This window comes from Mauremys mutica, chromosome 4, assembly GCF_020497125.1.
Source record: "Mauremys mutica isolate MM-2020 ecotype Southern chromosome 4, ASM2049712v1, whole genome shotgun sequence".
NCBI lineage: Eukaryota > Metazoa > Chordata > Testudines > Geoemydidae > Mauremys > Mauremys mutica.
Window position 1 is genome coordinate 4,987,480 of NC_059075.1, and position 23,946 is coordinate 5,011,425.

The following is a 23,946-nucleotide window of genomic DNA, read 5'->3' on the forward strand; positions in this document are numbered from 1 at the left end:
AGGCTGGTAGCCAGGACCCGAGCTCCAGGTGTGGGGTTGGGGAGCGGGGCGCGGGGCCAGCAGCCAAGATCCGAGCCCCAGGCACAGGGCCACGAAGCGGAGTCCCGGGCGCAGGGCCGGGAACAGGGCCCCAGGCACGGGGCCAGCCCCGGGGAGCAGAGTGCAGCCAGGGCCGGCTCTAGGCGCCAGCGCTCCAAGCCTGTGCTTGGGGCGGCACTTTCCAAGGGGCGGCACTCCGGCTCTTTTTTTTTTTTTTTTTTTGCTTGAGGCACAAAAAGCCGGGAGCCGGCCCTGAGCGGAGGTGAGCTACAGCGGTGGGGAGCACAGGGAGGTCCACAGGAAATAACCCTGGGGGGGGCAGAGGAACCGCTCCCCCCCCAGCTCACCACTGCCTCCTCCCCCGAGCGTGCCTGGGAGGGAAGGAGGGGTCGGAGGGGAAACGTGGCGCGCCCGGGGGAGGAGGCAGGGCCGGGGATTTGGGGAAGGGGTTGGAATGGGTTGGGGAAGGGGCGGAGTTGGGGCCGGGCGGGGGCACAGACATTTTTTTTTTGCTTCGGGCGGCAAAAAACTTGGAGTCGGACCTGAGCTGGGGAGTGGAGCCCCGGGTGCAGGGCCAGCAGACCCGCATAAAACCTGGGGGTGATACAGCACCCCCAACAGTTCCTGTGCCTATGTATACATACCAACTGATGGGGGCTAAATTAGCTGTGACCACTCAAGAAAGATCTTGGAGTCATTGTGGACAGTTCTCTGAAGACAGCCACTCAATATGCAGTGACAGTCAAAAAAGCTAATAATGTTATGAACCATTAGGAAAGGGATAGATAACAAGACAGAAAATAACATAATGCCTCTATATAAATCCATGGTACGCCCACACCTTGAATACTGCGTGCAGCTCTAGATGCCCCATCTCAAAATATATAATAGAATTGGAAAGGGTACAGAGAAGGGCAACTAAAATGATGAAGGGGATGGAACAGCTTCCGTATGAGGAAAGATTACAAAAACGATTGGGACTGTTCAGCTTAGAAAAGAAATGACTAAGGGAGGATATGATCGAGGTCTATAAAATCATGACGGATGTGGAGAAAGTAAACAAGGAAGTGTTATTTACTCTTTCACATAACACAAGAACTAGCGGTCACTCAATTAAATTAATATGAAGCTGGTTTAAAACAAACAAAAGGAAGTATTTATTCACACAATGCACAGACAATCTGTGGAACTCTTTGCCAGAGGATGTTGTGAAGGCCAAAACTATAACAGTGTTCAAAAAAGAACTAGGTAAGTTCATAGAGGATAAGTCCATCAATGGACAGTGATACAACACCATGTCCCTAGCCTCTGTTTGCCAGAAGCTGGGAGTGGATGACAGAGGATGGATCACTCAAAAAATTGCCTTGTTCTGTTCATTCTGTCTGAAGCTGTTGGAAGAATGGATATTGGGCTAGATGGACCATTGATCTGACCCAATATGGACATTCTTATGTTCTGAAGTTTTTGTAGACTAGATGGACTATGGTTCTAATCCCATGTGACACTTCCCACAGGAAATGAGGGAAATTAATACGTGTTGTCAAGATCCCTTGTAAAATTAGCACAAATATGCTATGAAAAGCTTCAGAATAGACACCTCCCTCCTTCCCTAACCCTGGTTTAAAAAAAATAGTCACTATAACTGGGTTTTAACACAGAAAAGTTATGGGCCTGATGCTTAAGAATTGGGCCCATTAAGAAAACAAAACAAACCAAACCACCACCACGCAGCGGCTGGCACTTAAAACAGCTGCAGCAGTTATTACTCGCCAGGCTCCACCATGCTATTTCTCTGCGCAATAAGAAGAGGGAACAGTCTAGATTCTTGGTAATGTCAGGTACTGTGGGGATCTAACAGCTGACATTTTAGTGGCCCATGAAGACAAGACTCTGTACGCACCCAGGATGATCAAGGTCTGGCTGAAATCACAACCACGGGTTTGAATTTCCTAACTTCTATTCCTTTGAAATCTCAATCTCGTCACTGCATTTGCGTTAAGTAACTTCTGAAGTGTAACCACTGTCTAGTTTAGAAACAAAATACTTGAGAGTAATGAATGAGACACAAAACCCCACTGCCTCTTCGACGGAGAAGATACTTGGCAAATGCTAACCTTAAGGATTCACCATTTCTTTCCTGATCTCATATGAAAACATTGATCTGTTTAACGTGCCCACATCTTGTAATTTCTCTCTTCCTCTGCTTGTCAAATTCACAAAACCAACTCAGAGTTAGGCCAGATTGGTCCATGCCTTTGATCAACAGACAGGCAGAGGCTATAAAGGTCAGGAAGATTCAAGTTTCTATAGGCAGATGTGTGCATGAACTTAGATATTGTCTGGCTGCATTATGCCAAGTTCTAGCCTGTTATCATACATTTGCTTTCGGGAGCACTAAAATTCAATGAAAATGTAATAGGAAGGTGATAAAAAAAGGCTAATGTTCAAATTCAGTCTTGCAAACCTCCTACATTTTGGAGCAGAATCACACTTCTGAGACCATCAGACCCATCCCCCTGCTCCAAGCAATTAATCTTCAGAAAATATTGCAAGTCCCTTGATTTTTTGTGAGCTGTAACATATGGGAGAGAGAGACAGATGATCGAGGTGCTAGACGAGTGAGAAAAATCCATAAACAGGTAAAATGAACTGAAATCAATTTTCCATCCTGGATCCAAGATAAGAAAATAGAGATTTTATGAGAAAGCAGCAGCACGGATGCTGTCTGATAAAACATTTTTGTTGAACAGCTTTTTTGATACAGCAGCAGCAGCAGCTTCGTGACTGCTTAAGAAAGTACCTTTTATAGCCAGTCTGAAGGCAGCCTAAGAGCCCTGCCTTTTTTTAGGCTGCTTTGAGCCTCAAGACATGCAGGTCTGGAAAGGATCTGCAGCTTCAGAGGTCATCATGCTGTCCCAGCCCACACAAACGCACAGCCACAGAAAGTTCCTCCTCTCGCATCTGCTGATTGGCCGGGGATCCAGTCGGAGAGCTGTCAATCCAGCACAGAGAGCAAATGGAGGGTGAGTGTAAGTGGCCCCAGGACCATGCAGAAGCAGAGGAAAACGATACTGGTGCTAAAGCCCAGGAGAAAGGGGGATCAGTGCAGCACTGGCTGTGTGGGACCCGCAGAAGGAATTTTCCTCCCTCTAGCTGAACTTGCTGATGGCTTTGTGGCTTTATCCAAGGGCATTAGACTAAGACTTAGGAGACCCTGATTCAACTCCCTGCTCCACCACGGGCTTCCTGCGTGACTCTGGGCAAGTCCCTTAGGGTACGTCTCCGCTACCAACAACAACGTGGCAGTGCATCTCAGCGACCGGGTCATCTGACTCAGGCTCTCGCTGCGTGGCTAAAGATAGCCGTGTGCAAGTTGGGGCTCAGACACCCGCTGAAGGGGGCGGGTCTCTGAGGCCAGGCTCCAGAATGCCTATTGCCTGTGCTGCTATTGTTACCCCTATAGCGTGAGCCCCACAAACCCAAGTCAGTTGACCCCAACCCTGAGACTTGCTGCCTCTACACTGTAGTGTAGACATACCCTTAGTCTCTCTGTAGTGCTGATCCAATACATGCTCTGCTGCCCTCCCCATGGGGACCCCAAGCAGAGGGTCAGCCCTCAACGTAGGCAGGCTGTTGGGAGCAAACTGGAGGCCACCCAGTGTCAGGTGCTTAAACTGCCTTGCTGGACCCCGTGTGGGCCCCTTATCTGTTGCCCAGCAAGCAGGGGGCAGTTCAGTCACTGGTAGGCGTGTCCATCCTAGCACATACCCCTGGGCTGGTAAGCGCTGGGGGGAAGCCTCTGGTGCAAAGGGATTCTGCCCCGAGCACTACACTGTGCTCCAAATACAAGACTCCTTTGCTGAGCGTGCTAAGGCTGCTCAACCATTAATGAGGCCGAGGACTTCCCGCTAGTCTGGGGAAGTGCCCTGCCCTCCCCTCCCCTCCCCGCAAAGGGGGGGAAGGTCCTCCCAGACAGCAGACGGCAACAGCCCGTCTCTTCGTGGCAGCAGAAAGACTGGAAAATTGCAATCAGGTCAGCAAACATGCCAGCAGGAGAAGCTGCCTGTTTGTGGGAAAAGAAATATAAAAAATGATGATAAAAATAAGTACAGAACTTTTCCTCCAGGCTATTGGATTGGAGAGAAATTCCTCTGTTATGACTTCGGCCAGGAGCCGCGGAGCCACCACAGGGGGAAAATACTGGAAACTGATGAGTTGGCGTGTCCTTGGACATCAGCTTCGAAACGGAATCTTCTGTTTTAAAAGGGCACAGCTGAAAAGTGATCTGATCTCGGACCTCCGATTTGAAACCGTTACACTGTGGTGGGAACATGCGCTGAAACCGGAATAGCTGGCTGCTTACAAATCCACTGTTCTGAGGGGCAATATTTCTAGTCTCTCTTCAACCTTATCGATACCATTTATTCTGGCCTGGTATGTGGGAATAATAATGGAACCGCATTGAAGAAGAGACCTTGGTTAATAAGAAATAACTCCTTGCAAAAAGGCTGTCTTTGCAGAGAGAGTGCAGGGAACATCTCGTTTTATGAGCTTGGGATTTAGGCTGTGTCTACACTACTGCGGTAAGTCGACCTACACTACGCAACTCCAGCTATGTGACTAACGTAGCTGGAGTCGACGTACCTTAGGTGGGGTTACCGCGGGGTCTACACCATGGGAGGCGACAAGAGAAACTCTCCCATCTACTTACCTTACTCTTCTCATCGGGGGTACAGTAGAGGGGTCGACTGGAGAGCAATGTGCTGTCGATTTGGCGGGTCTTCACTAGACCCGCTAAATCGACCGCTGGTGGATCAATCTCAGAGCGTTGATCCCAGCTGTAGTGTGGACCTGCCCTTAGGGTCTGATTTTGCACCACTGAAGTCAACAGCAGTTTTACCATTCACTTCAATGGGAGCAGGACTGGAGCCTTCATGCTGTTCCCACAGGCTATGTAGAAGGTAGCAAACTTGCCCATTTCCCCAATGTTTTGTAAACTACAGGATAGTTTGAAATAGAAACCTAAATGTGTGATGTGTGGGGTGTGTGTGTGTATATATATATATATATATATATATATATATATATATATATACACATACACACACACACACACACACACACATATATATATAGTGTGTGTGTGTGTATATATATACACACACGCACACTTATTCTAATCTTGTATGCTTGCCAGGTGATACACTGTATTTTCCTTCAAACAGATGCTAGGCAGAAGTCAACACACTAGTGCATACAGTACAAGCTTGATTATTTGAATGCTGCAGAGACTCTGAAAGGTTGCATGATAAAGGTTCTGATAATTGAGGGAATATTCAATGTAATTAACAGGCACTGAGGGATATGAAGCTGTTTCAGATGACAGGTGGTTGGATAATTGAAGTTATCCGAGACGGATGAGATTCTGTCACTCTTACACAGAACAGTTTCAGGCTCCATAAGTAATTCCAATGAAGTCAGTAGGCCCTACTGGAGGAGTAAAAGGCTTCTCACATGAGTAAAAGTATCTAAATATGGGTCTCTAGTCGTTTTCCTCTCTTGCAATGTATTTTAGACTGTGTGGATACATACAAAAGTATGTACCAGTATCTTTAAAACAGAGTTAATATTTATTCAGGGAATTAAGTTCAGCTAATGGGGAACCAATCAGCCAGCACAGCAGCATCAGAAAGTCACCAAAGCCCTTCCCTACAGCTTCACTGACATTTAATCACGCCACTGATGTTAGAGGACTGCGACAACTGAGAGGGGGAAAAAAGAAAAAGGTGGAGCGAGAGAAATCACTGTTTGCCAAAGAGGATAAAGTCAGCAAGGAAATAAATGTTACTTTCTACTTTTAAGAGGTATTGCAAACACTGAACAAAAAAAACCAAAACATAACTTAAAAAGGAATTGACTTACAACCCTCTATTTATTTATTTTTTTCATTTGGAAAAATTTTGAGCAGTGAATCAATGCATGGCTTCTTTCCTCACCTCGCATATGCTGTACTGAGATTCACCAAATTTAGAAGAAAAGTGTCTTCTATTTGTAATCTGTATTCACTTGTTGATCGCAACAAGCAGAATTTGCCCTTACTTGACTGTGATTATTGACTGCATGAGGGGAATTCTCAAAGTTGCATAGTGCTGACATAACTCTTCAACAGGAGCCATTTTAGGCTAATACTGAGCAGTTTTGAACCCCACCCTAGAATGCAAACATCTGTAGAATGAACCTCTAAGCATCTATGTCTTTTCCAGGGAGAAGATCCAGGTTTTAGATTGAAGATCTCCTGTGAATTCACTGTCCACATCCCGGCTCAGCTAACCACACATCACAAACTCCCACTTATTTCAATACAATTTCCATGTGTGACGGCAAAACTGGGCCTCATGAAAGCGAGAGACGTTTAATTCATCATGACTGTAAGGAGCTCTCTGCAAGTCTTTATTTGAGTGTTGAAAATGCTATACAAAGAATTCACACCATAGAATTTTGTTCCCTGATACTTTATTGAAACAAAATATTATTTGATTAATCTTATTAGGCTGCTAACGGTAGCTACAAAATATATCTGAATGGGTGAGCCTGGCTAGGGAAGAAGTTGTCAGACACATTCCAGCTGTGGCCTTGCTCGCAGAGCCTGCTTAGCTTTTTATGTCTTTAGTTCTGAGATCGGCACCAAGAACTAGCCTATCCCTACTGTGAACACCTTCAAGCTCTGTCTTTTGAAAACTGTGTCTCCTACCCTCGTTCCTCACCCCCACTTATCTCCAAATTCCCAATACAACTCCCTTGTCACATACAGAAAGGAGGAAGCGGATGCAGCAGAAGGGAAAGACTGTCAGAAGAAGCAAAGAAGGGATGGGTTCAGAAAGCAGGGGAATGAAGAAATGGATGGAAACCCACCCAAAAAAAGCAGGTCTGAGAAGCTAAAGGAAGGAAAAAGCAGAAGGAAAATGAAAAGGAATAAACCACACTTTCTCCAAGCTCTAGAGTTTGAAAGACCTTGGTTCCATTAAATTAACTAATGATGTGCAAAGTAGGGGCAGATGAATCAGCCTGGACAGAACACGAACGAACCAGAACTTTTGCTTAAAATGTGTCCATGAAAAACATGAAACCTGAAGCTCAGAAAAGGTTGGTTTGATTTTTTTTTCATTATGTTTCATTTTTATACATCTCTGCAGCTTCCTTGTTCTGGTCAACCTCCCTGCTCCAGAAAGAAATCTAGATGTCCCTTGGACTTATGTATGCATCTGCTTCAATTGCTTAGCCTGGTGTTTTATTTCATATGTTTATTATTTTCCTGGCACCGTACATGCTTTGAGTCACTAGCAAACTGAGCAACATTTAATGTGAGGTTCAGTAAGACCAGTGGTTCTCAAACCTTTCCATAGCATGACCTGAAGTTACAACAAAAGAAGTTTCAGGAACCCACTGCCATAAGTTTCAGGATCCCATCCCTTCTAGCCATTAAAAAGCAGAGGGTGGTTGCAATCCCTTGAAACTTGCCCGCAACGCCAGGCTTGGAAATCATGAGCTGGAGCAATCCCATGCTCAGGGCCTGGTCATACTGTGACACTAATTGGGCTAAACGAGCTTCACTGGCACTCAAGAGAGTCCAGCACTTATAAGAGCAAATCGCATCAATGCCTCTGCAAACAAGACGGCCTGAAATGGCTACAAGGGCGAACGACAGGAGAGTTATAGCGAGACAGCTACTGGAGGAGGCTGGGTCGCCGTGTGGGACTCACCTGTGGCCGAGGGTGGCCCGTCACCAAGCAGGTGAGCTCCAGAGTCTCCCCCTCGCGGATGGTGTAGACCCTTTCCGAGTAGCGCTCCTCCTCGATGTTACACGCCAGGCCGGAGTGCACGATCCGCACCGCGGGGGGGGCTGTCAAACCAGGAGGAAGAGAAACGTGTCAGTAAAATGTTTCCACACCGCCCCTTGTCCCCACAGGAACACCTGCTAGACACAGTCCCAGCCATACACAGCCCAACCCAGTGCCGACAGTCTGAGTTCACGTGAGGAGTCAGGCCCTTCTCTGATGGAAGAATCCGATACCCTGTTTTTAGATGCAAAATCAATTATATCACTACTCATACAGACACCTTCCCCTCCCCCACTGCTCCACCCCTCCGCCCCCCTGTCAGAGTCTACCCTCACTTGAAACTGGGCGGTTTCAAAGTGAGGACCCGCATGTCTTCCCCCACCCCAAAATCCTAGGGTAGGTCTCCCCTTCGGCTGCCACCACCCGGTCAATTCCGTGGGCCGGGACACCCCTGTTTCCCCCCTTGGGAACACAGATCAATTCACAGAGGAGGAACCTTCCCCCTCCCCCCTGATTCAACTCCTTGAATCTCACACACACAGGGAAGCAGCCCACTTCCCCCTCCCCTTCCCCTGAATTTCCCCAAGGGAAGGAATTAACCAAGTCCAAAGAAAAGAAAAGAATTTATTAAAGAATAAAAAGAAAAATACAGAATCTCTATGAGCCCAAGCTGGACACTCATAGGGTATAACCTTATCAATCTCTGGAGAGAATCCCCTCTCCCCCTTTTCTCAGTAAAAGCAATATCAGCAAACAGGAATAAAGCATTTCCTTTAGCAAACACACAATTGCAAATATAGAAATCAAATCATAAGACTAATTCGCCTTTCTAATTAATACTCACTATTAATTAGTAGAAACTACTCCAGGAGAACTTGGGGACATGACTGTCCTCTGTTAAATCCAAAAACAGTTCTCACCCAGACAAAGGCTTCCCTCCACAGAGATTTGAAAAAATCTTATCTCTGATTGGTCCTCTGGTCAGGTGGTCACCAGGTACTACATGTTAACCCTTTACAGGTAAAACAGACCTTAACCCTTAACTATCTGTTTATGACACGCCCCCCAAATCGCCAACAGTGGGAACTACTGGTGGTGATTTCCTCCTAGAACTGTAAAATAAACAGATAAACAAAACACATGCACTATTACATATACTACTAAGTATGTAAACAACAAGATATTTGACATTGAACAACACTTTTTATGCATTTGAGCGGACATACTTGGCAACGTCCTTGCCCATCCCCTCCCAGTGGAAGGAATGTTTTTAACCTGTTATTGCTTTGTTGACCCCAGAATGCACACTGGGATGTCAGGGCCCAAGCTTAAGAGCTTGTCCCAGTACTTAGTTGGAACTACCAACTGTCTTTGAGGATGCTGGCCTTCCTGGTGTTCACCAGAAAGAATGTCCTTATATAAAAGTCCTTGTTTTACAACAAACTGGAATTGGGTAGAAGAGCTGAGAGGCGGTGGGTTGCTTCGTGCCGCCGCCCAAGCTTTCTTAAGGCTGTCATCGGCTTCCTGCTCTGTCTGGAACTGTTCCCTTGAGGCGGGAGACACCAGTTCCTCTGGGAGCGATGTAGGTGATGAGGTTGTTTTTATGGACTGTGGACCGCTTTCCGCTGGTGCACAAGGTGATATTTCAGGCTCTGGCTGAGCCTCTTGGGTAGAGTTGTGTGCTGCTTCTGCCAGTTTAGGCCCGTTGGCGCCCCCTGGCGGTGGAGTTGCAAGCGCTGGCGTCAGTGCTGGCGCTGGTTCTGCCGCTGGTTGCTTTTCCAGTTCCGGTCCTGGGACTGGATGTACTATGGCTGCTGTAGTTGTTGGCATGAGATCCGGTTCCACCACCTCTGTCTGGGTCTCTGGTAACACAGACGGGGTCTTGGTGGATGGCTCAGGAACAGGGATGGGAGTGCCTGCTTGTTTGGCCTGGCCGCGGGTGACCACTCCCCCCCTCTTGGCCAGCTGCACATGGTTGGCCAAGTCTTTCCCCAATAGCATGGGGATGGAATAATTGTCATAGACAGCAAAAGTCCACTTTGCTGATCTTCAGGGATGCTGTACCCATGGCAGGTACTGGTCTTCAGGGATGCTGTACCCATGGCAGGTACTGGTCTTCAGGGATGCTGTACCCATGGCAGGTACTTTTAACCTTTTTGAAGAAGGCCTCAGTGTTCTCACCTGCCATGTAGGTGGGAAATTTCTTGGGATGGGGAACAGTGCCTTGTGGTGTTGGCCACACCCCTCTGCAGTCAGTGAATTTTATGTGTGGCTTGCTGGTGTTGCTTTTTGGTGCTGGTCACACCCCTTTGCAGTCAGGGAATTGGTTTCCCCAATTCCTAACCCTTTCTATTCCCGAGAGACTGAATAGAAAAAAAACAGAACCTTTTTATTTGCAAATGTGTAGTTGCTGTTTGCTGATATACTGAGAAGACCCAAAAAACGGGTTTGTCCTGTTTATAGCACTTGCTAAGTACCTCACAGTGGGGGTCCTTTCTAACAAGCCTCCTAGAAAAACTTGCACCTCTTTCCTAGCTGTTTTTAAGCAGACAGAAAGAAAAAAAGGAGAAAAAAGAAAAGAAGAAGGAAAAAAATCCTTTTCTAACACAGCCTGTTAGAAACCTTATGCCTCAGCTAAACCCAGCTGAAAATCTGTTTCCAAAAAAACAATCTTCCTAATAAGGCCAGCTGACCGGCTGGTGCTACTTAGTACCTGCAGAAAAGTGTAGTAAATCCTCTCAGAGATTTGTATTCCCTGGCTCCAGAGGATTTGAAAAGACACAGGGAAAAAAAATCTGGCTGGAGGGTTTCTGTCTCCCCCCCCAAACCTGTTTTCCCTGTTGGATGGGAATGTACTTTGTCGAGCACTTCCCCCTACCTTAGGAATCCTGAGTGATACCTGATATCACAAAGGAAGGACACACCTCTAGGGAAGAGTTTTTCCTCAGCATAGCCAGCAGAGAAAAAAAAACTCCTCCTAACCCTGAAAACTGCTTGAAACTTGCCTTTTCCTCAAGCTGCCTGTCCAAGCAACAAGAACGAAAATATGCTTCCAACAAAGCCTGCTGGAAAACTAAATTGCCTCCAGCCAACCTGGCTGAAACTGTAAACTGCCTCTGCTCTGAGTTGCTGTACTCAGCAGCCCAGCTGAAAGGCTGCTGCTAACAATACCCCTGAGAAAAATCTGGTCTATTCCTCAGGGATTTGTGTTCTCCTGTCTCCTGATCCTTTCAAAAGACACAGGGAGAAAAAAAAAAAACCTGGCTGGAGGGTTTGTCTCTTCCCCCCCCAAACCTGTTTTTCCTGTTGGATGGGAATGTACTTTGGCGAGCACTTCCCCCCACCTCAGGAATCCTGAGTGGTACCTCGTATCACAATGGACGCAAGTATCGCTCCACAGGAGGCTTTGTAACAGAAAGCCCTGCAAAAACTGAAAATACTTCTAACCCTGAAACTGCCTCAGAGTGCCTCTGGTAGAAAAGCCTTGCCTCTCTCTCTGGGTCCGAAACACCACTGCCACCATGTCAGAGTCTACCCTCACTTGAAACTGGGCGGTTTCAAAGTGAGGACCCGCATGTCTTCCCCCACCCCAAAATCCTAGGGTAGGTCTCCCCTTCGGCTGCCACCACCCGGTCAATTCCGTGGGCCGGGACACCCCTGTTTCCCCCCTTGGGAACACAGATCAATTCACAGAGGAGGAACCTTCCCCCTCCCCCCTGATTCAACTCCTTGAATCTCACACACACAGGGAAGCAGCCCACTTCCCCCTCCCCTTCCCCTGAATTTCCCCAAGGGAAGGAATTAACCAAGTCCAAAGAAAAGAAAAGAATTTATTAAAGAATAAAAAGAAAAATACAGAATCTCTATGAGCCCAAGCTGGACACTCATAGGGTATAACCTTATCAATCTCTGGAGAGAATCCCCTCTCCCCCTTTTCTCAGTAAAAGCAATATCAGCAAACAGGAATAAAGCATTTCCTTTAGCAAACACACAATTGCAAATATAGAAATCAAATCATAAGACTAATTCGCCTTTCTAATTAATACTCACTATTAATTAGTAGAAACTACTCCAGGAGAACTTGGGGACATGACTGTCCTCTGTTAAATCCAAAAACAGTTCTCACCCAGACAAAGGCTTCCCTCCACAGAGATTTGAAAAAATCTTATCTCTGATTGGTCCTCTGGTCAGGTGGTCACCAGGTACTACATGTTAACCCTTTACAGGTAAAACAGACCTTAACCCTTAACTATCTGTTTATGACACCCCCATAAAAAGCAGGGCCACCAACAAGGAACCAGGTAACAGCTCCATCTCTGATGTTTCATTTGATTGTTTTTCCCTTCCATTGGAAGCGGCTCTGAAATGACATCCCTGCTGTATGCGCACAAGAGCTGCAGGGGCATTGCAGATCCGCCCTCACAGCCTCACAAACTGGGCTCACCCTTGTCCTGGTGGGGCCTCTGCTACAGATGCCAGGACTTCAGCCGCCTGCCCATTCAGCTGTTGGCTCTCCGGTGAGGTTGTGAATATGGGGCACAGTTAGGATGGTGCTTTTTCAGACACCTTTACCATAACCACTGGCCTGAAATCCCCTGCTTGCTTTGCAAAGGCATGGAACAGTCTGAAGCATACTGACTTCTGGACTAGGTTAGAACCAGTGCCAAGATCCACTGACTATCCCACTCCCATTTCTGTAACCTATCCAATCGGTGTAGCCTTTTGTCCATATGTTCTGGTAGAGGATGGGTGCCTGGAACTTGAAAACAACAAACTTACGGGAAGTTCAGATCCAAAATCCAGATACTCAATGTTTGGCCCAAGCCCATTTCTACTGTGGCTATCTCCCAACTTAGATTAGCAGCCACTGGCATTAAAGGTAAGTTTTAGTAGGACTGACACCATTGTTTAATGATGCCATTTCTTATTCTTTACACATGGGGAACCTCAAGAACAGTGGAAGACACAGCGTGACTGCTAACACTGAAAGAGAAAGATGTTTAACTGCAAACATATTGCCCTGAAATATGGCACTAAAACACAATTATAATGACCCCGTCCAGGGGTCACCAGCAGGATTTGAATACAGGAACTTTAGCACCATAGCACAGCATCCTCCCCACAGGAACTGAAAGACTAACTCCATTAGCTGGCAGCAGTAGTAGGCTGTGAGAGACAAGTTTAGTGCCATGAAAATTGGCTGTAATATTTATGTATACCCAGCTGTCCCCTAAAAGATGCTTTTTCAGACTCATTTGCACTCTCGTTATTTTTGTTTTCCTTTCCAAAATCAACTTTCTGTTTTTGTTCTTTTTATTATGTATCTTTCCAATTCTATTATAACACTTATTAGGTAAATAAGAAGCTTTAATTGAACCACCAAAATAAAGTAGTCAGCACAACGGGGTTGATTCAACTCCCATTTAAAAGTGAATATTAACATCCATCAACTTCACTGGGACCAGGAACAGGACCAGAATTTCAGTTAGGACAGATTCCATTTTCCTGGTATATTTAACCTGCACTAAGAAAAGCGAAATGTTTCCATGTGTCCCACATGTGTGGCATGTGTCACCTATGCCGGAAAATTACAATGGTTGTCATATCGGATGCACAACTCACAGTACTGTTTTAACAGTCCAGGAGAGAATAACAATGGTTCTGTGGGATGTCAGTAATTCTGTGCCATGCAATTCCCACTCATTCAAATTCCACCTGAGCCGATCAATAGGAGGATAAGGTCAAGTACTCATTACGGTGCCCTCGCTGAATGAAATGTAACAAGACACTAAACGGCAGAAATGGCAAAAGGTAAATCAGATGTATAAAAAATAAGTCAGTGTTAAAACTCTCCGGAGCGATGCTATTAGTTATTAGGGGCAAACCCGACTGTTAACCTGCTGGTGGCCCTTCAATCAGAGAGCCTGGCACAAGCCTGCAGGGCAGTTAAATTAGATCCGGTGGCCAAGTCTTGGCCCAAAGGAGCTCCGAGGCAGGGGCCTGAGCAGCCCACTTTGTCGATGACCTGGAAGCCTCAGCCCCGGCCTCACTGAATGGAGGCTAAGTAGGCTCTGATACGGCAAAGACTTATGCACATGCTTAACTTTACACTGTGGGAACGCCCCTCTTTCGTCACCTCAGGGCTCAGTGTTTCTCCCTCCGGCGCTGAGGGAGCCTGTGGTAAATCAGTCCCACTCCGGAGGTTTAGTACTGGACATTGGTTCATTTACAGTACTCAGAGGGTAGGCCAACAGGTTGGCCCGAGGGCTTCTTTAAACAGAAACAAAAAATATTAAATTACCTCACTCCTACTGGAGAACTGCCTCTCCTCGCGCCGGCTACCTATCACCAGCCATCCTCTTTCACTCACCCTGAACCCAGCTATGCTGCGAACAAAGGTCCTCTCCCCAGACAGAAATAACACCAGACTTCCCTTATAGGGAATAATAGCCTTTTCCCCTTGCCGCACACAACCCTTCTGCATCTTGCATCTCATGTCTCCTCGTAGCCCGTTCACTGGAGCTGGTTTTTAATGGTCCCAGGCTGCACTTAATTAGACTCAGGTGTCCCCAATTAACCTGAGGTCACCTCTTTCAGTGTATAGGAAAAAGGGCTTTAATCATTCTAAGACTAATATACCACCCTCCAAACACCCTTCTGGAACAGCCAGGGTCTGAGTCTAATGGCTGTCTCCAGTGTTGTTGTGTGCACTGTTGGTCCCAGGATATTAGAGAGAGAAGCTGTACACTCAAAAGTGTCTCTCTCTCACCCACAGAAGCTGGTCCAATAAAAGGCATCAATTCCCCCGCCTTGTCTTTCAGCTCTGGCTTGTCACACTGCATAGCTTTATGCGCCAAGCGTGTCCCTAAATCTTTGCAGATCAGGGTTTTAGCACCTGAGCAGAAATCCAGGCTTAAATAATCAATCAGGTGACAACAGAGATTTCTTTTCACATGAAAACATCCAATCTGCACCTGTTCTTGTGGTCATCACAAGTGCACAATTAATAAATGTGCAAGGCTTCTGATATTTTAAATATCCGACCCTGGAAGTCTTAAGAAAAATGAGTCTAAGGCAACGTCGTCCAGACAGCGTGAATGAACAGGACTGGAATAGGATAGTTAAGGCCAGTGTAACTCACTCCCTTTCTCTCATCTACCCTGAATTGCATCTCTTGCAATCTACTCTATTTAAAATCATTTTCCGTTTGCTTGGCCTATGCCAACCTTTTTGGTAAGTGTTTAAGAAATCTGGCCTTGTTGCTCACCGATCCCAAGGGCACAGGCTGAATGTTATAGCTTTATTTATAATGGAGTGGATCCCTTTGTTAATCAGGGTTTCACAACTCAAATGACAGAAGGTGAATATTAGTTTTGAAGGTTTTCCACATGAGTAACAAGCAGCAACAAGATTCCAGTTAGACCACCTGAAATAAGCAAATAGGCATGAACGCAAATTATCTTCCAGGCACTCTGAGTTCATGTCCTCTGGGATGAATATCACCCATTGTTTTCCTTGGACAGTACTCGGACAAAAGTAGCCCCAGTCAAAAAGGATACAACACCCAGGGAAACTAGTTATCTTCTGTGTAGAATGAGTGAGTCAATACACACACGTTATACCCAATAATCAATTATTTTTTGTCAAGGTCCAAATTTCTTGGTCAAGGTATAGTCAAGGTCCAGACTCCAGATAAATAAATAAATAAAAACAAAACAACAACAACAACAAGTAAATAAAAAGATGTTGGGGTCCATTCAAAAGCATCTGGCGGTCTGAATTTAACCCACGGTCCACCTATAGACTCTCTCTGGCCTAAGGTGATGTTTAGTGCTTGCAAGAAAGAAATTAAAGATCTGTGTCATTTTCCCGTGCTCCCGTGAGGGCCGGTCTACATGGGAAGTTACTGTGCAGCAAGTGAGGGTGTGAATTTACAGCTCACTACCTACACCGGACAAACTCGCTGTGTGGACACTTCTGCTGTGCTCTGAGAATGCTCCTATGTGCACTGCACTTTGGAAGCATATTAAGCTAAACCACCCGAGGGCGCGCTCTTAGCTGTGTCTGCACTACAAGCTAGGGGTGCGATTCCCCTGCTCACGTACACATACTCGTGCTAGTGCCATCGAGTCAGTGCAAGTATAAATAGCGTAGCCGTGGTAGCATGGGTGGTGGTGTGGCTTAGCCATGCCGCGTCTGTACCCACTGGACTCAGGCAGGTACATACTCAGCATGGCAAAGCTGTGAGTTTGCTGCCCCTACCCAGGTTCCTGTGGTTGTGCTGCTACTTATACGCATGCTAGCTCAATGGCGGCTGCCGTGAGTGTGGGTACACGAGCCGGGGAATCACACCCCTCGCTCGTAGCATGACCATAAGCCTGGCTGCACAGCGAGAACGTGCAGAGGGAGTTAGTGTGGAGTAGCGAGTGTGCTCTGAATTCACACACTAGCTTGCTGTGCACTAATTTCCCCATATACACCAGCCCTAAGTAAAACCTTACGCCCCCTCATTGACTCCAGCAAGATGACTTGGGGCATAAGGTATCATTCAACATGAGTAAAGGCATCACAATCTAACCCCTAACGATCATCTTGTCCTCAGCCCGACTAATCTATTCGTCCGAGTAAGAATAAAGCCATTTACATTACCGCTTTCCCCACATACAGGGTCTGGAGTTGTGTGTCTTTAGCAGCTCACTGTAACAAAGGGGTGTGTTTCATGGAAACTAGCCAGGTTCACTAGCTGCTTAAATTTACAGTCACCTCACTTAAGTCTTCTCAAGCTGTTTGTTCAAGCAGACGTGCAGCACGAGACCATTGTGTTCATGGTCCTCAGACTGAGAGAGGCTCCAGGAGCGCAGTTCTGGGATCACGCTGTGTCCAGCCCTTGTGCAATGTGCCATGCATGAGGCAGTGCAGAGGGTGGGGCCAGCGTGTCATGAGCTTCGTGCAGCCTGTGCAAGGCCTGAGTAGAACAGCAAGCCCTGTGCTCCGGGGAGTATAGAAACTGCTCCCTTCCTGCTGCCTGGGGATCCACTGCCGGGGCCGGCTGCAGGCAAATTCCCACCTCCGCCTCGGTTCTACCCAGTCTCCCCAGAGGTGGGGGGAAGGAACAGGCTGCATCTCACAAAGGTATGTGGCAATGGGTGCACTGGCTTGGCACCTTTGTGCCCTGGAGGGCACTATGCTTCCTGAGGCCGAGTACCCCTCTTGGCTAGGGCTCTCCTGAGCAGGACAGTTCTGCATTGCCCCTAATTATGCCTAGATGAGCCAAGCCTCCTCTTTGCATAAACTACATTCTTCCCATTTACCTGAGCGGCTTCTCTGACTTCAGCTGCGAAACAATGGCACCTGCCAGCACTATCAAACCTGGCTGGAATGCACTTGGAGGAAACCAGGTCCCCAAGTAGGTAGTCTGCCACGGGGGCCTTGTGTCTGAGGCACAGAGGACACAAGGAGAGGGCTGAGTTGCTTTGAACCCAGAACCTTAGGAGCCGACGGGAAAGCCGCCTGCTCAAGAGGGAGCTTTCCTGCTACAAAAATGAAATAATACACTTGTGACTGGAAAATGAAAGGAGGGCCAACCTCTACTGGCTACGGAGCAGGCTGCTTGCCCACTTATATTCCTAAAACTTTACCTAACTTAACGTTAAATGAAAATACCTCAGAGGGAAAAATAATTAATTCGCTGAACACAGGCATCAAAAATACTAATGTGGGTCTAATTCGATAGTAGCGATGTACCTGATCCTTACACCCAGATCCAATCCCCTCTGATGTTGGAAGGGTTTGTATCCAGACCCAGAGCCCAAGGCTGACTTCTAGTTCTAACCTATAACCATTTTCTCCCTAAACCTCCTCTAAATAAGCCACCCGTTCTCTAGGAAGTAGGACCTTTGGTCTTCTTTAGGATAAAAACGATTGCCATGTGACCAGCAGAGGGTGCTATCAGATTATGATGGCTCACAGCCACCTCATTGAGCGCATGACTTTAGGAATCTGAAGGTCCCTTTGCACTGCAGCTGGGAGCATACCTCCTAGCCTGGGTGGAGAGACTCCTGCTAGCTCAGCTCGAGCTAGTAATAGCAGTGTGGATGTTGCAAAACTGCTGGTGGTTCAGGCTAGCCACCTGAGTCCAAACCCTCCCAATCCCCTAGGTCTAGGGTGACCAGACAGCAAGTGTGAAAAATCGGGACGGGGGTCGGGGGTAATAGGAGCCTATATAAGAAAAAGACCCAAAAATCAGGACTGTCCCTATAAAATTGGGACATCTAGTCACCCTACATAGGTCTGAGCTCTGGAGTGCTAGCCGGAGCTCAGCTGGTCCGGTAATATCCAGACTGCTATATTTAGCATGCTAGCTTGAGCCCAACTAAGGTGAATCTGTCTACCTGGGCTAGGAAGACCACTCCATCTGCAGTGTAGACATATCCCAAATGGCTGGGGCTATAGTTTCCTGAACATGTGCCCTCCCTGGTGCACTCACATGGCTTGGGACATATTTCGCAACATCACTTTCCCTCATATCCAATCACCAGTGAAAAATCAGGGCAAGAAACGACATTAGGAAAACATATAGCTCCCCGTCTAACATTGTATTTCTATGTTCATTACGTATTTTGATCACACTGATTTTAAAGCATGGCAGGCATTAGGAAGTGTTTAGATCCTAAATTTTGTAGCTGCTGTCAGGACCATGGCAGCTTACTGTGAAGTGACTCCACATCTGTCAACAGAGCCTTTGAAATAGACACATGAGTAGATGCTGCTGGCTGGCTTTGAAGATGGAAGCGATGTTTGGAAAAGAACCTGGCTGGAGCTTTTTGAACTAAGCCTTATTTTTTAAAGCTGCTGTTTCCTCAGCTTTGTAATGGATAAGTTTAGTTTGCAAACAGCAGCTACGTTTTGTCATCTCTCAGAGTTCCAGCAGGTCCACCCTCTCTGCCACCCTTTCAAAGACAGAAAATATATCATGATGTAAAGTTGTTTTCTACTCTGCGCTTTTCTGGGTTACTTTTCAAAGTCTGGCATGCACAATTATTTGAGTTATACACACAAATACCTCATATGCTGGCACAAATCTGGTTTCTGGGCACAAATAACTTGGTCGCTCCTGTTAGACTTTTGTTAGTTTCAGTTCTGAATTTGATGGCACACCCTTCCATATAGCAGAATTCTTCTCTTTGAGCATCTAGTGTTCCCTTTGCAGTCACAGTGGAAGGGCAGGTGTTCAAGTTATATAGGGCTTAAGAGCTGGCTGAAGAACTCGTTGGACTGTTACTGTTGATTTTTTATAACCCTGGAAACACTAAGTTCCAGAAGACTGGAAGAAAGTGAATGTTGTGCCAATATTTAAGAAGGGTAAATGGATGACCCTGATAATTATAGGCCTGTCAGCCTGACATTGATCCCAGGCATGATAATAAAGAGGCTGCCACAGGACGCAGTTAATAAAGAATTAAAGGACGGTAATTAAGCAATACCAATCAACATGGGTTTCTAGAAAATAGAGCCTCTCAAATAACTTGATATCTTCGTTTTGATGCGAGTACAAGTTCAATTGGTAAAGGTAATAGTATTGATGTAATATACTTAGACTTCTGTAAGGTGCTTGTCTTGGTAGCACATGACATTTTGATTAAAAACTAATGTAAAATTAATGTGGCACAAAGTAAAAGGATTAAAAACTGGCTAGCTGACAGGTCTCAACATGTATTCGTACAAGGGAACGATCAACAAGCAAGCGTGATTCTGGGGAGCATGGGGTCCCATAGGAATTAGTTCTTGGCCCTATGTTATTTGACATTTGTATCAATGACCTGGGAGGCGAGACTTGATTACAGTTGGTAAGTATCTACATGGAGAAGAAAATTTTGATAATGGGCTCTTGAATCTAGCAGAGAAAGGTATAATACGATCCAATGACTGAAAGATGAAACTCACAAATTCAGCCTGGAAATGAGGCATACACTTAACAGAGAGAGTACTTAACTACTGTATCAACTTACCAAGGGTCGTGGTGGGTTCTCCATCACTGACGCTTTTAAAATCAAGAAGGGATGTTTTTTCTAATAGATGCACTGTAGGAAGTATTTGGGTGGAGTTCAGACTAGATCAGTGGGTCTCAAACAAGGGCCACTGCTTGTTCAGGAAGGGTGGCCAGCACGTCCCTTGGCCTGCGCCACTTCCTGCAGCCCCCATTGGCCTGGAGCAGCGAACTGCGGCCAGTGGGAGCCGCGATTGGCCGAACCTGCGGACGCTGCAGGTAAACAAACCGGCCTGGTCCGCCAGGGGCTTTCCCTGAACAAGCGGCGGCCCTAGTTTGAGAAGCACTGGACTAGATGACCACAGTGGAGTCTTGGAAGCTGTGAATCTCTGACTGGCCCCTTAGACACTGATTGAGCAAAGTACTTAAGCATGGGACTAGGACTATTCCCATGCTTAAAGTCAGGTATGTCTTACACGTCGATCGTGAACTCCTTGGGGAGCAGGAACAGTCGTTTTGGTCGGTTGTGCACACTGCCTAGCTCCTGGGTTCCTATCCACTCCCAGAATACAAATAATAAATCATAAAATAAGTGTCGGGCAGAATCAGAGCCCTGGTGCAGCAATGTAAGAAAAGGGTCACCATGGTTTTTTTTTTATATGCTTCAGAAGTATTTTGTAGATTTAATAAAAAATAATTATTGAGACCCTGATTTTGATTATTTTCTGTCAATCTGGTCTATTAAATCAAAATGTACCATATTTTCTCCCTCTCTCTGGTCTAGCCTATCAGAAGCATTGCCAACCCCAAGTGTTCAAAAATCATGAGGTCAGATTCCAAAAAATCATGAGACTTTTTTAAATAATGTGTTTTGGATTCTTTAGTTGGCTTTTGATTTCTGAGCCTTTGGGGTACACTTGGGTTTTGTTTTCAAGCTCCTTTCTGCAACTCTGAAGGCTACATTCTTGCTTTAAAATAATAGGAGGAAATTTGAGATTGTCCAATAATCAAAGGATTTCAACAGCTGATGCTTTAGATAACACAAATACCACAAGACTCCCAATAAAATTGAGAGAGCTGGCAACACTGTCAGAAATGGAGCTTTTTACATTCAAGTGCCCTTAACTTTAGTGTAAATACATTTTCACACAATAACCACCGGGTCTCTAAAAGAAACACATACATGCAAATATTACCCATGATGCACAATTATGGCAAAAGTGCACAGTCCTGTAAGTAACGATCAAATAAACAAACACAAAAATATCCCTTTCCTTTTTATATTTTTACTTTTTATGGTTCAGAAGTTATTACGTAATTATGAAATGTCACCACTTTCTCAACTATAGGAATATTCATTACAGCTCTTTCTGAAATATGCCTCCCAAGATTAAATACCAGATGAGCCATTATAGTAATATACTACTTGGCATTTATTTTGTCTGGTGGCATTTTAGAAGAACTTGTCTTGTTATTATACACAGTAAATATTGCATGAAAGAACCCATTACACTTCTATACCCCTCAGTAGATACACCTAATGCAACAAAAACAAGCCTGGGGTCAGAAATGAAAAATAAATAAAATAAAAATCCATATTACTCAGAGTGGTACCAAGATAGCCCTTGTTTTCAAATGGAAGATGTGGCCATTCTAACCTATCCCCACATCTCAGGATCCTCATATTAGCTGTATCCACTGCTCTCGGCCAGCAACCGCAATTGATCACGAAAAAACGAGAGTGGCAATTTGTTAACTAGACAACAGTTGTCCAGTGAAAATGTATCTTAAGTTTTCTGTCCGGGGAGTACTAGAAATGCCACTGAACTTGAAGACATATGCAGGTAACTGGTCAGATTTAAGGAAAGCAGAACAAAGGATTAAACTGATGCTGGGATGAGCAGTGCACCGGAGAAGCGTGCCGGTTAAAGTTTTTTTTTTTTCATTTCACTGTGGGAGCAAGGTGCCATGTCCCTACAGGGAACACAACATCTGTGTTTATAGACTATAGCAGGCCCAAGTAATACTAAAGGATTTTTATAAAAATCAGAAAGTTGGGTCCTGTAGGATTTATGACAGTGCTTTTCAACCTTTTTTTCATTTGTGGACCCCTAAAAAATTCCGAATGGAGGTGTGGACCCCTTTGGAAATCTTAGTCATAGTTCATGGACCCCCAGGGGTCTGCTGATCATTGGTTGAAAACCACTGTTCTATGGTAACAACCATCTTTCCCAAATCCCTTAGACGCAGTCCGTGCACCCACAGGGGTCGGTGGAGTACAAGTTGAAAGCCACTGTTTTATTGAATGTATGTCAGTCACTGGAGTTGTGTTAATACATGGTAACCCCAGCTTTTTTTAAAAAGTAAGTTTCTAGCCTTGGTGATTGGAGAGAAAATGAGAATGAAACAAGAAAATGAAAATGTGACCCCTGTGCACCTCAAGGGCTCAAAAACCAGAAGACAAATAAAATCCAAAATGTATTATTTTTTTAAATAAGGCCTCACTTTCTTATTTTAACCTTTGGTGCTGGAGATACTTCCGTTTGAATGGGACTGAGTCAATAAATAAATAAACCCCACAGCAGGTCATTTGGGTTTTGAGTAGAGTGGTCAAACATGTTGATGCTTTGGGAAAGATCTAAACATTCTTGATCGTAGATAGTTTTCTCATGGAACCAGTTCCACTAAAACATGTTTGTATTGAAAGATTAGGAGAGAGACAGAATTCTCAAAGACAGTCTTGTCTACCTCTTCTTGCACTAATGGGGACAAAATGAAAGTGCCTAATTCATGTCTGTTTTGCATCCTACTGCCAATTAAGTCTGCTTGATTTTGTCCATTGTCTTCAATAAAAACAGGATTGGATCCAAAATGTAAAATGTGTTTTCTTACCTATATAAATGATCAGAGAAAGAGGACATTTCAATGCACTTTTTTTAAAATACCAGACCAAGGCAACAAAGTTTATGACCATCCTAATCCATGAAGGAGTACGGTCACCCGTTGTATCCAGTGCACTTGTAATACGAAACCATTACTGGCCATTCAAATAGATCAAATCTGATCCTCATTCATTGTTCTCCAATTCCAGCACAATCCGTTTTTTAGATGATCACAGACCTTTCATTAATTTTGTTCCTCATTTGCCCACACTTATATTTCAGGAGGGAAAACTAATATAAAGTTTAAAAGTTTCCTGTGCCATCTTGTTTTTGAATCTTTACGTAGCAGGTTAAAAGCACAAGTCTTTCGTCTCTCTCCTTGAATATTCCTGCAGAAATGTGCAGGTCTCTAGCATATTGATTTATTTAGGACCTAGACTCTAGGGCATCTCAGTGCAAAACTGGAGTGCACAGTGCCTCCACTAAGAAATAACTCCTATGACACCTTTACCATGATTTGCTACTCTAGGTTTCCAATGACAAAGCAAGTTTACTGCTTCCCATGCTCTAAAGTGCATCACTTCAACTAGTACATCGCATTCCAATGCTGAACTAATGATTTGCAACCATGGTTTTTTCGTATTATTTCAAATCACAGTGAAAAGGAAACTAAAACTTTAAAAGATCACAACCCAAGAAATAGCATATTTCTGTCTGAAGAAATAACATGGCCTTTTCCCCATTCCTCCTTTAAACTGGAGCATCCCTACTGTTCTAGAAGCAGATACTGACAGACACAGACCATATGTCATAGATCGTAAGTTTTTAATACTTTGCCCAGCAGGAGGAACAATAAACAGCAGTGTAATGAGTTGTAAGGAAAAAAAATCTAACTGTTCTTAGAAACAGAATTATGTTTCCTCTAACTTAATAGATACTCTGCTGATAAGCTTTGTAGTGTCAAAATTAGGTCAGCCTCTGACTGTCGCGTTGGGCAGCAGTACTGTGATTTAATTAGCTCGGTGCTTTTTTTGTTAGTGCTATCGATCAGGAAAGCTTCCAGAGCTCTGGAAACACAGTCAAAGTTACAGAAATATGGGCAACTGTCAAGCAACTTGGCAAAAGGAGCCCAATCAATGGAAAAAGGTGACCCTCGTCCTGGTTTCACAGCCTTGGCAGCAAGGTCAGGTTGGGGTCAGCA

General features: G+C 45.3%; 1 protein-coding gene across 4 annotated transcripts in view; it reads right to left on the bottom strand.

The window, feature by feature from the left end:
- Positions 1-23,946, bottom strand: part of MDGA2 (MAM domain containing glycosylphosphatidylinositol anchor 2) — a 633,934-nt gene that overhangs the window by 391,098 nt on the left and 218,890 nt on the right. For all 4 annotated transcript variants that reach the window (XM_045015357.1, XM_045015355.1, XM_045015354.1 and 1 more), the window contains exon 2: positions 7,800-7,939. In XM_045015357.1, the coding sequence (XP_044871292.1) occupies positions 7,800-7,939 (140 nt within the window). The remainder of the gene's footprint in view (positions 1-7,799; positions 7,940-23,946) is intronic.